The 13,326-nt window shown below is 42.3% G+C and overlaps 1 protein-coding gene and 1 long non-coding RNA gene across 4 annotated transcripts in view; one reads left to right on the forward strand and one right to left on the reverse strand.

Moving 5' to 3' along the window:
* Window positions 1-1,203: 1,203 nt before the first annotated feature.
* On the reverse strand, window positions 1,204-4,080 carry LOC121672815. The gene is made up of 2 exons (XR_006019003.1): window positions 3,552-4,080; window positions 1,204-1,475 (listed from the first exon to the last, which is right to left on the reverse strand). It is a non-coding gene; the product is annotated as an uncharacterized LOC121672815 (long non-coding RNA).
* The window catches only part of LOC121672814 (putative Polycomb group protein ASXL3), an 87,074-nt gene continuing 76,224 nt past the window's right edge, over window positions 2,477-13,326 (forward strand). The window contains exon 1 of one of the 3 annotated variants that reach the window (XM_042045715.1): window positions 2,477-2,892. Coding sequence is in view for 1 of the 3 variants with exons in the window: in XM_042045713.1 (XP_041901647.1) it covers window positions 3,520-3,573 (54 nt within the window). In the remaining 2 variants the exon portion in view is untranslated. Of the gene's footprint in view, window positions 2,893-3,472; window positions 3,574-13,326 lie in introns of those variants that run through there. The other 2 variants (XM_042045713.1, XM_042045714.1) reach the window with 2 other exon arrangements.

Below are 13,326 nucleotides of genomic sequence, written 5' to 3' on the forward strand. Positions count from 1 at the left end.
AGAAGAGGTCACAGATTTCTGCTTAACAGGAGTATTACTGTACACAAGAATAAATATTAGCAGTAGACATCAAAAGTAATTTTTGTATGCAGGAAACGACAAGAATAATGTTCTACAGGTGGCTTACTAGATGATGTCAGGCCTAAAACTTCTGTAGCAGTTCAGGCAAATGCATTCGCTGGGTATTGAAGCTCAGAAATCAGCCTCCAATGTTATTTTAGTATTATATGACCATTCTACTGCTTCAAGAAAAAGTAACTGGACACAAATACATCCATAATAAACAACTGATTCCATCCATGGACAAAACAGTAACATCTGGTACTGTAACATCACATAAATATTGCTTAGGTAAAAATTAATTATATATTTTATTGCAACATCTTTCTGCAATATTTGCAGGTTATCCAATCTGGTTTACGATGTGCTGTAAATATTTACACACACACACATATACACACTTGTACATGTTATATATGCTGAGCTTTTAGCCATAGTTCCAATGGATGCAGTTTGAAGGCAGTACACCATTTCTCAATTTTCCTGTTGCCAATTTAGTTAGACAAGCAACAGTTATGATATCCTGTACTGTCAGGTCCAATTCATGCAGTAAATACTATCTATAATCAATAGGAAATGCCTTCTTCCATAAGATAAACTTGACCTTTTTCTGCTGTGCTTCTAGACTTACGTATGATTTTTAACTCCATTAAAGCAGAAGTGTACTGTTCTGTTGAGGCACTTGTTTTCTGTGTATGCTGGTAAACTTTATTGGATTCAGCTACAAGACTTATTGCAGAGAAAAAAATCTATTTTAGGAGTAGACATTCCTTTTCTTTTTTTTTCCCCCATCATGAAACAGAGAGTACCCCCCAGCTCTCTGCTCTGGTGGGTACTCTCCAGTGGGTTTTCCAATACAGCAAACAGTGTAAGAGGTTTTCTTTCTCCAGCAAAGGCAGTGCCACTACCTGTCCCTATATGATTCCCAAATATTTCCATGTGAACAACAGAAGCAGCTTTCAAGGCCAGGTTGGGTGGGGCATTGGCAACCTGGTCTAGTGGGAGACATCCCTGCCCATGGCAGAGTGGTTGGAGTTAGATGATCTTGAAGGTCCCTTCCAACCCAAACCATTCTATGACTTAGGAGCATCTGGATTGTGTAGGAAAGATGCAAATAAATTAAATGACAGCATGACACTGGTCTTGTTTCTTCACCATTGTAATAGAAAGGATATAGAACTAAAAAGATTATTCCAGGGGTCCACAGAAATACCAAAAGAAAGTCTAATCCTGAGTGCAGCAGACAATACTAGAAACCAACCAAACCAACCAAAAAATCCACAAAGCCAGATTAGCTTTAGGGGCTCACTGAACTTCTTTTCCCAACAAATGTCCTTTTCTGTCCAACACCACTGCTGCAACACCAGAGGTCTCGTGAGTAACAGAAGTTCATGTTACGTACATGATGCAGCTACCTGTGAATAGATGGGAATTAATGCAGAACATTCTTTCAGTCTTCCAACAGGCAGTTATGATGGGAATGACTAATAAATGTCCCTATGGTGTTTTATTTTGTTGCATTTTCAATACTGAAAACAATGAAGGTATTTCTAAGGCAGTTGTAATGAAGTACTCAATTATTACAGACTTTTAGCATGGGGGATGAGATGGGCATAAAACCTGTATGATTTGGAATACAAAGTCACTAAAGGCAAGGAAATACAAATGTAAAAAATTTGAAATAGAGACATAAAAAGGTGAAAATGAAGTCAAAACCACAGAACACAGAGAAGTGATAGTAACAGCTACTGTCTAAATGTTACTAAGGTGACAAAGAGAGCATTCATTAAATAACAAACGAATATGTACCTGTTTCAACAGCTGGCTGATTGTAAAAATTTTTGCATGACCTCGTTGTGAAACCTGAAACGTTGCAGTTGCAACATTTTTCTCAAGAACATTTCTGAGGCATACTCAAATCCTCTGCTTAATACTATACAGGCTGGAATCAAAACTAAATTTAGAAGCAGCTGTTTTAATAGAATTTTGTTTTGCTCGTATTTTTAATATTTTTATGTAAGTGGGAGTGAATCAGGAAATCTGGAAAGGTGCTATCCCCGTGCATCATTTCCAACTAAAACATAAATATGAGAAGGAAGGGCGAAAACACCAGGCTATGTGACTGCTCGTTTAGAGTGTTTGGGGGATGCTATCAGGTTTCCTTGAGGGGCTGAAGGTCCTCAGGGCTGCCCTGGACCTTTTCTTGATAAAACAGGCTAAGCATTGTGGTAGTTGGGCGTGATTTTTTTCCCCCACTAAACTGTGTATTCACGGAGAAATAAGGTTTAATGTTACCAAAGGAAGAAGGCAAGGCGTAACACGGGTGCTGCTGAGAGGACAAAGGAGGGAGCAGGCACTGAATAGATGGATACAGAAAACCTTGAATAATTTCTAACTCGTTTCAATCCGAACAAAAAAATACCTAATCTATTTCGATAATATTCCTAATGCAGTTTAATATCTGGGCGAGGGGAGGAAACAAGGGGGGGGAAAATCCCCGCATCACAATATCCTGCAACTCAGGAAGGTGTGCCAAGTCCCTTCGCTCCGCATTTCGTGGGTATCTTAATCCTGGGTCATCCAATTAAAGAAAACCTCCTTCGGCGGTTTTACGAGCGCAGCACATCAACTCCCTTTGTTTACACACTGGAACAAGATGTTCTTTCCTGTTCCGACAAGAAGAGGAGCTGAAACGCTAACGCGGGGTCCCAGCGCGCTGGCACCGGCCCGCCTGGGGCTGACTTCGCTTCGGCACATTCCCGCAGCGGCTCCGGCCGAAGCCAGGAGGGCACGGGCGGGCACCGCAGGGGCGGGGGACTGCCCCAGCCGTAAGTAAGAGCCAGGGAACAGCTCGCACGCCGGGGGAGGGCCGGGCGGTGTTTCGGGCTGGTTTCACGGAACGCGGCGCGGCGTGCAGCGGGCAGAGGGCGGAGAGGGAGGAGAAGGGGCCGAGGGGGCCGCCCCCGCCGCCACCTCCGACCGCCGCCCCCGCCCCGGCAGCGCCCCCAGCGCCGCGTCCCCGGGGAGCCGCCGCGGAGCACCACGGGAGTTGTAGTGCGGCGGCGCCGGCCGGCCCGCCATCCTGCTCCCCTCCCCGCCGCCCCCGGCCCGCGGCCCCGCTCTCGCGAGGCTTGGGGGGCGGGCGCGCTCTGGGGCGGGGGGCGCCGCCGCCGCCGCGGGGATGTTGGGCGCGGGCGCGGTTCCCCCGCGTGACGTCACAGCGCATTGTTGTGAGCGCGGCGGAGCATCCCTCAAGCTGTCACAGCTGTGCCGCCGCCGCGGGGAGCCTCTCCCCCCACCCTCCTCCTCCTCCGCCGCCCCCGCCCCGCCCGCCCCGGGGGGGGCGGGGGGGGGGGCCGCGGTATCATGGGCCGGGGGGCCCCCCGCCGGCCCCCCCCCCCACTCCCGGTCCGCCCTCCCCCCGCTCCCCCCCCCGAACCACCTCAATGAGATGCAAACATGAAAGACAAGAGGAAGAAGAAGGACCGCACCTGGGCCGAGGCTGCCCGCCTGGTAGGTGCCGCGGTGGCAGCGGCAGCATTGTGTGTGTGTGTGTGTGTGTGTGTGTGTGTGTGTGTCTGTGAGCGCGTCCCGCCGGCGCGCTGCCCGCCCGCCGCTTTGTTGCCGGCGGTCGGGGCCACTGTGGGGCGGGACGGGAGGGGGAGAGACAGAGGGAGCGAGAGCGTGTGAGCGAGTCTGGGGGAAAGAGTGTGCGAGGGACTCCGAGTGAGAGGGAGAACGAGGGAGAGAGAGCCGGGGCGTGTGTGCGAGAGAGCGGGAAGAAGCGCGGGAGTGCCCGTGCGGGAGCGGCGGGAGGGTGCGGGTGCGTGTGCCCGGCTGAGCCGGGCTGGCGGTCCGGGCAGCCCGCGGCTCTGCCGCCCGTCCCCGCCTGCCTGGAGAGGAGAAATACCTACGTCCCCTTCCGCGGTGTGTGCGTGAGGAAATGCCTCTATTCTTTTCTTCTTTTTGCGTGTGTGTGTGTGTGTAAATACCCAGGGATCGCGTCTATCTCTGCAAAGTTCATGCATCAGATATCCCGAGGAAATCCCTCCTTTTAATCTAGGGAAAAGTGAAATAGCCGGGAATTGCCTTTCCATCCCTTTAGTGCAGACAGGACAGGGGTGAGGGGCGTTAGAAACAACTCTGTCCTGGGATTTCGCTTCACCCTCTCTACTTCCACCACCGAGCCGGGCAATATCCAGGGCAATGTAACCCGCTTCTGGAAAGGCTCCGTGGCTCTGGAGACCCGGTCCATTCCCACTTCATTAAGAAACTGTCTGTACCCTACTGTATCTGTTTTCATGATACTGTATTACTGTTTGCTAAGTGTAACAGAGCACATTGTTTATGTTGTTTTTCTGTTTCGGAGTATGTCTGGGTTCTCTCCATTCTAGGAATTTTACAACAAATAGTTACGCACAGTGCAGCACGTATGGTTGTACACGTCCGTATGCGTGTCTTCTGCAAAGTTGGGTCTGGTTCAGCTCCAGCCGAGTGCGTAGAAAGATGACAAAGCTGGAAAGATAGGCTGCTGGCTACGTTGCTTTTTTGTATCTACACGAACTTTATTTTCTATTCATCTCTGATACAGACTGAATTGTTTAAGTAACATGCCATTACTAGTGTTGCATTTGTTTCTGGTAGTGGGTAATGATACCTTATTACTATTATTTATTTAGTGTATTTGTGAAGCACTTACCTTGTAAAAATGTTTTCACCTCGTTATACGAATTCCTAGATAGGAAGTTCAGCCTCTCTCCTACGTAAATAATTATAAGGTATTAGACAGACACTACCTATAGATGTCTCTGTAAAGCTGTATCGAGGTACTCTCGTAGGCTTGGGCAGTGCTAAATTCTGGTGTGGCTCATTGTACATCCCCCAACATTTTGTAATAATGCAGCATTAGTGAAGATGCTCTGATATGGTGTCGCTACTGTACGCTCTTATTTCTCATGATTGTAACACAAGTTTTACTGCAGTAAAATACTCACTCACCTTTGCCAAAATAGTTTTGGCAGCAGATGTTGCTACGGTACTTGTTTCTCCGTGCTCTAAGCTGATGAACATGCATTCAAAAGTCTATAAAATACATCAATTGCTATCCTAACTTTATTCTTTCATGTTGGTGCTACAGTTACCATTGTAAGCTGTATTTTGTTTGACAAATGTCCATAAAGGAATTTATTGTGTATTGAGTAAAATTGCTATTCCCATGTGGTCTAATACATGGAAAAGTTTAAAGCCTCTGGAGAACAAAGGCTGAGCCACTGCTGTGGAGAAGGGCTAAGAGTCTTATTTTCATGATGTTCTACCACCTCTCATTTCCCCCCAGAAGAGTAATGATTTGCTAAAATCAAGTAGAATGTAAGATGATACACTGCTGTACATAAGTGGTGGAGATACATACACAAGGTCCACAGTGTGGTTTTGTCCAGCCTCCTGGGGTTGCCAAGTTCTGCAGAGCTTGTCCCAAGTCTGTTATGTGAATGATATGTGCTGCTGCTCAGACTAACTACAGACTTTCACTGGTCTTTGCTTTTTGTATATAGTCACATATGTTTGCAAATCACAATGAAAGATTGAAGCCAAAATTGCTGCTCCTTACAGTGTTTTATGTTAGGACCCTGATGGTTCATTATGACTTTGTTTTCTTGAGATACATCGATAATGTATTACTGCAAGGTTTGATTAAATCAATTTTTTCCACAGACAAGTAAACAATGAAGTGATTGATACCTACGCACAAAAAATGACTCATGACTTACCTAGATCAATAGGTTGTTAAATTGTATACTGCTGAATTATTTTTAGGAAAAAGAGAGTGAATTAATACATAGAGCAACTGTATGGATATTTACATTGTAGATTTTTTATAAAAGCCCTTACATTGCAACAATATTAGGCTTTCAAAGTGAAGTCCTAAAAGTATGAAATGATACTGATAATTTTGCTGGTATTACTGTTCCAGTCTGTTGTTCATGTCCATATATTACAATGCACACTTTAAATGATGTACTTGCATGCCAGTTTCCCAACTATTTTAAGTTCACTCACTAGAGCTGCAGAATTATAATTATGTTTTCTTTGTTTGTAGTGAGGTGCCTCACTTAATTTTTTGTACACCTTTCAAACAGTGCTGGAGCAGATTTTTATTTTATGTTTCAATTGTGCGTACGCAGCTATTATTAGCAGCACCCAGTAGCTTCCCAAATGCAAATGTTTCTATACTTGCAACATGCCTATGAGGTTAAGTATCTTGACCTCTGCTTTACCCATGCGGAGTTGAGACATGGAAAGATTAAGTACCTTACTCAAAGCTGTTCAGGAAATCTGTGGGAGAGGTAGTTACGATACCAACAGTGTCTGTGTAGTAGTTCTGTTTCGCAGTCGTAAAATCATCTTCCTTCTGTGGCTACACTTTTGCCTCACTCATTCTCTGTTACTACTTCTCTCACAGAAATTACGACAGAAATTGATACGGTCATGTCTCTGTATTCAATCTGTATTGAAACTCCTAATGTGCTGTACTCTATAATAATTCTGGATAAAAAGGAGCACAAAAACTGGACTTGAGCCTGAAATTGTTTCACAGCTCTCCATTTCCCATATTCACAATGAAAAAAGCAGAAGTACTTCAGAAAAATGTATTACATGGCAGTCTTAAAACACATTGTAATGTGTAAGTGGTGAGGCTCCAAACTGACTGTCAGTGTTGTGTTTACCCATTTTCAGTATTTGATTAAGGGGTCTTTGAAAACTTAAGTTCCCGCAATGCAGTGTTTTTTCAAGCTGTTCCCTTAATTTCTAAAATATAAGCAGGAAAGGACTCCCATTATATTAATCTCTTGCTGTAAATATGTGATACAGGCAATAAAGCAGGAGCCACTGGCATGTCCTGTATCAGAACTTGCATTTTATGGATGAAGTCTCCTGCAGAGAGTCGAATCTTTCTGTCTGTGACACGCTGCTTTTTTCCTCATGCAAGTCTGCTTATCTTAGGGCAAGACACAGCCCAGCTTACAAGCATTCCTGAGAAATGAACGCATGTGCAGGATCGATGGAATGGTGGCATACCACTAACAGTTCATGTTACAGAGCCCATTTTGTAGAACACACATTTTTATGGACAAAATTGCAACTTGTCTTTACAACCTGCCAAAGGGCATATCTTTGATGTAGACCTGATATGTCAACTCACTTTGTACTTTGCAGGAGACTACAGCAGTGCTTATTGTATGACCTGGGCATTATCTCCATGCCAGTTTTCTGCTTTTTGTGTCTCGTAGACTAAGATGGAACACTTAAAAGAATGAGAACAAAAGAAAACCTTTCAAGGCAGGAGGAATCCTGTCTTTCCTCTGTCTTTTAGTTGATCCTCATTTGATGTAGCCGTATTGTTGTTTTCTGATCATACATGGACTCATTAAAATTGTATAGAAAGGTTAAACACTTGAGTAGTTAGAGCAATTTGTAGTGATTCCTTTCAGATGAAACATCTTCTATCCGTTCAGTTTCACAAGGACTCTCAAGCTATTGCTAGAAGTCCTGAAATGGTGAATTCTGCCTCTTAAAAATCTAATGTCATAAAATTCTGCATAAAGAGAAATACTGAGAACAAAATATGCCCAAGGATACTGTGCCACATAAGACCTGATGACAGTTTTAAGTATGCTGCAGTGATCCAAATTTTATCATTTGACTTCTAGACATGATCCTTTGTTATTTGTAGAACTTTGAACCAAAGGCCTGGACAGAATGAGTGGAAACTAGTCACTTTGGGAATGCAGGGCTCAGAAGCATAGAGCGTCTGCCTATGAAGGGTGATAGTTCATGGTAACATTTTGAAAAGATTTTTTTTTTTATTAATAGCTTGCCCTTATTATTGCCCTTTCCTCTTTCCTGTAAGTGGTATTTTGAAATGCAGCTCAGTTAAGTCTCTGTCACAAGCTGACAATAAAGCGGAAGAAAATCCCAAGAAGGAGAACAGTAGTCCTTGTTTGGTTATTTGTGTGCTGGATCACCTCTTTAGTATTTTTGCTCTTTCTTCTCCAAATTTTGTTCTGAAAGAAAGGTTTTCTTGTGTTACTGAAGACTTACTGCTTTACAGTTGTATGGAGAGTCCTTGTGGTTCAGGTGACATGTGCATATTGGGTGAGTAATATTCATGTCTTAATTCTTGTGTTTCTTGCAGTAGTCACCTGACAGCATCCAGCTCTTAACTAGGAGCTGTTTGCTTGCTCTTGTAAACTTTAAGAAAATTATGCCAATTAATTAGGGAAACTGATGATGGAAAAAACCATGAAAACCAACCATTGGAACTGTTAGCTTGCATGGTACTGTTTAATGTGGCTGGCTGTCCAAAAACTGATTGTTGCTTCATCTGGTATGCTGAGATAGTGTAGTTGAAGCAGATCATGTTGAAGTATGGAAGTATTTTTGTATTGCATCTTCATATTTGAAGACCACAAATGAAACAAAAAAGTAGAAGAGTAACTTCTGCCATAGCTAGACCACTGATGATAATCCCTTTGACTTTTATGTTAAGTCTTTGATTTTGTTACTCTAAATAATGTTTTAAAGCACTGTGCTAAAGGAGCTTTGTATATCTTTAAAAATGGGAAATTTGACATAGCTTTGTTTTATGGTATTAAGGATTTCTTTGTAGTTGGCTTCACAGAGACCTGCTATTATTTCCATATTTGTTCTGAGTTAATTCTTTTTCAGACATGCAGCAACATTGTAGCTTGGGAAGTTTTGATGGCCTTTCCCTTTGATCCACAATTAATGCTGCTTTGAAGAGCTATATTTTAGTTTGGTAGGCTCTAGGGTTTCCTCCAGTTTGTTTTATTCAAAGTAATTTTTGCAGTTGTTAGACAAGGTTGAACCTGCACTTTTTTTTTTTTTGTCTGGTTTTAGTTGTCAATATTTTATTTTGTTAGTGTGAATTAATAAGTGTAGCTTTAGTATTTTTATTTTAAAAGGTGTTCTACAATGTCATCTATTTCAGCTCACCTCTTGTGTTTTTCTAGGGTAGATAGAGAGAAATGAGATTCCAACTCTTTGAGACAGCCCTTTAACCCTTGGCATCGCAGACCTTTAGGTAGGCAGCAACCTTCCCCAGGAGTGGGACCTGTTCTCAGTAATGTCACATTACTTCTGTCAAAGCAGGGTAACATGGGAGAAAACCCTAACAAGAACCTAACTATGAGCATTCCTTGGTAGTGTGCAGGTGTTCTCCGTGCCTTAAGGTATGATTTAGTGTTGCCTGTTACAGTGAATGTTTCCAATGTCTTCTGTCTTACCCTTGTCTGTAGAAGAGCCAATATTTTCCTGTTACACTGGATTTTCTGTTGAAATAACTGATCTGTTTTTTTCTTCTTCCAAGAGTAGATTTGGTCAGTTGCATGTGCAACCACAGTGAAATAGTTTCCACTAACCACACTCAAGACCCTACCACCCTTCACAGCTAGGTAGCTTTGGATTTGACAGCCCGTTTCACCAATTCCCTGGATCCAAACCATGCCTTTGCAGCATCATAGTCTGGACCAGGTAGCATGCTGTTCTCAAGCTGAAAAGCCAAATTTACTGAACTTCCTGCTGGAGCTTCTTTTGTTCTTTATACTGTGATCAGCAAATTAGAGTCATGTGGAGAATCATGTGCTAAACTTGACCTCTTGGCTTTGAAGTAATTGTTTTTCTTTTGGTGTGGTTTGGGGTTTTTTTTGTTGTTGTTGTTTTGGTTTTTTTTTTAAATGTTGTAAGCTTCCAAGTGTTTTCTGTTTTGCTGGGTGTGATGCTGATGGTCTTGGTATTCCCTGTCAATAGCAGTCACTAAATAGAGGCCTCCTTTTGTGCTATCAAGACCTGGGAGAAGATGTGATTAGTGGAAATTATTTCATTATGGTTCCATGGGTTCTAGATGAATTTGAGCAAATCCTCCTTCTGAGGAACGTGCAGACTGAAGAAACCAAACATCTTAGCCTTCACTCTGGGTCAGCTTCCAATGCAAAGGCAGAACAATAAGCAGCACATCCTGGTACAGCCCATTTGCTCATCCTGTGAGTTCAGGTAGCAAATTCTTGTGCTGCTCAAGTGTAACAGATTGGTCATAAGTGGTCCATTTAATCACTTACCAACTTTGAATGACAATTACCCTCCCTGAAGAACCCCAGCTTACTGATGTACTGCTGCTCTCTTTTTGAGAAGTCCTGCCAGATAGTTTTCTGTTGCTGGAGTTCCTGTCTTGGGATATGTAGTTCCTGGGAATGTAAAATGGTAGTGAAGTGCCTGCTTATTTCCTGCAGCTAATCTTGGTTTGAAAGGATGACCTACAACTTTCTGAATGGTGATAGGGCTTTAGCACAGACATCAGGAGTGTCGGGAGACAGATAAGCCATCTGGCAGCACATGCTGTCTTCCTGGAGCTTCTCTGATGTCAGTGCACTGATTGTGGTTAGGGATGGCACTTAGTGTTAAACGGGTTTAGAGGAACTCCATTCACTTTGGTTCAAGCAAGCCCTGGTGTTTCTGATGTTGGAACAGGAATCTCTGGGTGATCTGATGTTTTCATCCTTTGACTTAAGAGTTCAGCTCTCTTTAACTTCTTGAGCTCAGCAGGACAAAATCTGTGGACCCTGGCATGTGACTTTCCTCAGTATTGGAGGACCTTTTCCTTGAGTTTTTTAACATAATGGGATCCAGCTCTTGCATTGCAGGTTATGACCGATGCGCCCTCTTGTACCTCAGAAGATTTGCTTTGTAGTGGAGCATCGAGTTTTGTTTCTGTCTGGCAGCATTTGCCAGGATCAGCAGCCACAGTTCAGTCTGTTACTCTGGAATCATCAGACTCATTAGAGGATTGGGCTGCAGTTCTGTGTAGAAGATATTCCGGGTCACATTCTAGATTATTGTTCATGATTTTGGATCATCAGAATGTAATTTATTTAGAAGGCACATATTACATGCTGTGTTTTGAAGCTTGTCCTCCTGTATACATAGCTTGGTCTAGAGAAGCCTGTGATGAGAATCTCCTCAGTGATTGTGGAGGGTGAGCTCTAAAGGTCATTATCCTGTGGGTGCCAGTTTCATCCTATAGAGCATAGTCTGACTTACAGATAACAGCATTTCCTAAACCTCTACAACTTCAGAAGTGTTTCTTGAGAGGCAAGATCCTGACCTACTAGGTTATTTGCTTTGGAGAACTCAAGGCTATTTTCTTTCTTTTTTGTGAATTTGCTTAGATCTTATAGGCAGAATTAGGAATTTAATGAATCATTCTAGTCAGGGTTTGTAACTGTTTTATCCTAGTTAGTTTCCTGTGTAGCTTGACATCTAGAGAGGGAAGATAGCCTTAGCTGAAGTATATATCAAACATTTGAAGGTCAAAGTTTTATTCCATTTCAGCTGACTCTTAGCAGCCTGGAGAACCTGCCTAACTGTATGTAGTGGTTCACGTATTTGGTGAGATGCCTTACGAAATGTCTATAGTTTAGTAAATCACAGTCAAATTCATGTCCTATATGATTTGTTCCTGCTTTTGTGACTTGAACCTTCTTTTTATAGAAGATGAGGCTTTACCACTATCGTTGTATCGCCAAATTATTTAACTTCATTTTTCATTAAGTGATACCATCTGGTTTGATTATTTCTTTTTCAGCCCCATAAATTTAAACTGGATATCTATTGATACCTATTTTTAGAGAAATTATAATTCTTTTTATGCCTCAAAATTCCCAGTTATCCATCACCTGCTGGCATTGCTGTATCAGAGAAGCATGTGGCATTCCATGTCACTATGCCTGCCTGCCAATATTACCTAGCAGGGGTAATGGGAAAAAAATAGATTCTTATTGTCCATAGCCTGCTGTCATTCTTCTGGACCAAGATTCTGGCAGCTATCTCAAAACCAGGCATTCTCTCTTCATACTACCTTCTTTAATCTCATTTGGCATTTCTGTCATTTAGAAATTCTGGACAGGTAAGACCAATGAGAATCTTGTTGGACCTTGGTGCTTAGATTGAGAAAAGCATCTTAATTAGAGGATTACTTTGATAATCATAGAAGGTGGACTTGGAAAGGGCCTCAAGGTCACCTTGTCTATTAAGACTTGAAAAGAAGTCATACAACCCAAGTTAGTTTTAGTTTTGTGAAATCAATAAAATTAGTAACTTTTATGGCTGATGGGAACTATGAATTGTTTGGCCTTTTCCAGAATCTGCTCTTTTAGTGAAAATTTACATTCTGCTTTAAAAAATGGGAGAACTAAGAAAATAAAATTATTATGAAAAGTTGTCCAGTGGGTATGATTTAGAATTCAGATGCATGATATGTTTTTTCTGACAGTGACTAGACAGAAAGCATCAATTTTCTTGTACAGGTTGAGAATTCTGTATTCAGTTAATGGTTCTCATTCATATTCTCTGGTTTTTTGAGGTATTTTGGACTTAGTCTCTTGATTTTTTTTTTTTGAGAGTTTGATGCGGCAGTGCTGCAGCAGGTTTGTACGTAGAGTAGTAGTGCTTAATGCATTCTAATCTATTCCATAATTTGTTTCATTCGTAATGCAGATTTTTGAGACATTTTGCAAGCACACATCTTCTGTTTTAAAAATTAAAAAGTAGAATAATGTAGTGAGGCTCATCATCTAGGTGTGGAATAAGCTCAGAATTCACTGTAGAAGAAATCTTCAAATGATGTACTATTAAAGAGATGTTAATAGCTTTTTGTTACTGGTTTCAGGATGACCTATGGCTGCATAAGTGTGCACTCCTGAAGGTGCCCTCCTGGGCAGCAGCTAAAGTGCTTTTTGCTAGATATCCCAGTAGGCAATACTTGGTGGGAGGGAAGAATAAGGATTAAATCTTTTAATGTGGTCCCTCGAATTCCTGACTTGCAGTCCTAATCTTTTATATATATGTATAAAATATATATAAATATATGATTATATATGTAGATTTTCAAGTATTGGGTTACAGGCCTGTGAAACTGACTGGGAGAATCACAGAAAAAAGGCTAGATTCCTGGGACATTTGATCTGCCCATAATGAGCCTCAGCATCCTTTGTGTAGACAATTATCAGTAGCAAGAAATGGATGCTGCTTCCAGTTCTTGGGCTGGCCCGGTTCTGTGGTTGTTTCATCTTGCAGTCAGATTCTTCATGCTGAAATCCTGTTCCTCCAGTCAGTGTTCAGGGATCAGCTGATTCAGTGCCAACTTCCCCTGTTGCTTTTGGAATGAGAGCTACCCATCTGAGTGGAATGTCA

Source organism: Corvus kubaryi, unplaced genomic scaffold, assembly GCF_017639235.1.
Source record: "Corvus kubaryi isolate FWS band 111438036 unplaced genomic scaffold, C.kubaryi_AGA036_p1.0 64987, whole genome shotgun sequence".
Classification (NCBI taxonomy): Eukaryota; Metazoa; Chordata; class Aves; order Passeriformes; family Corvidae; genus Corvus; species Corvus kubaryi.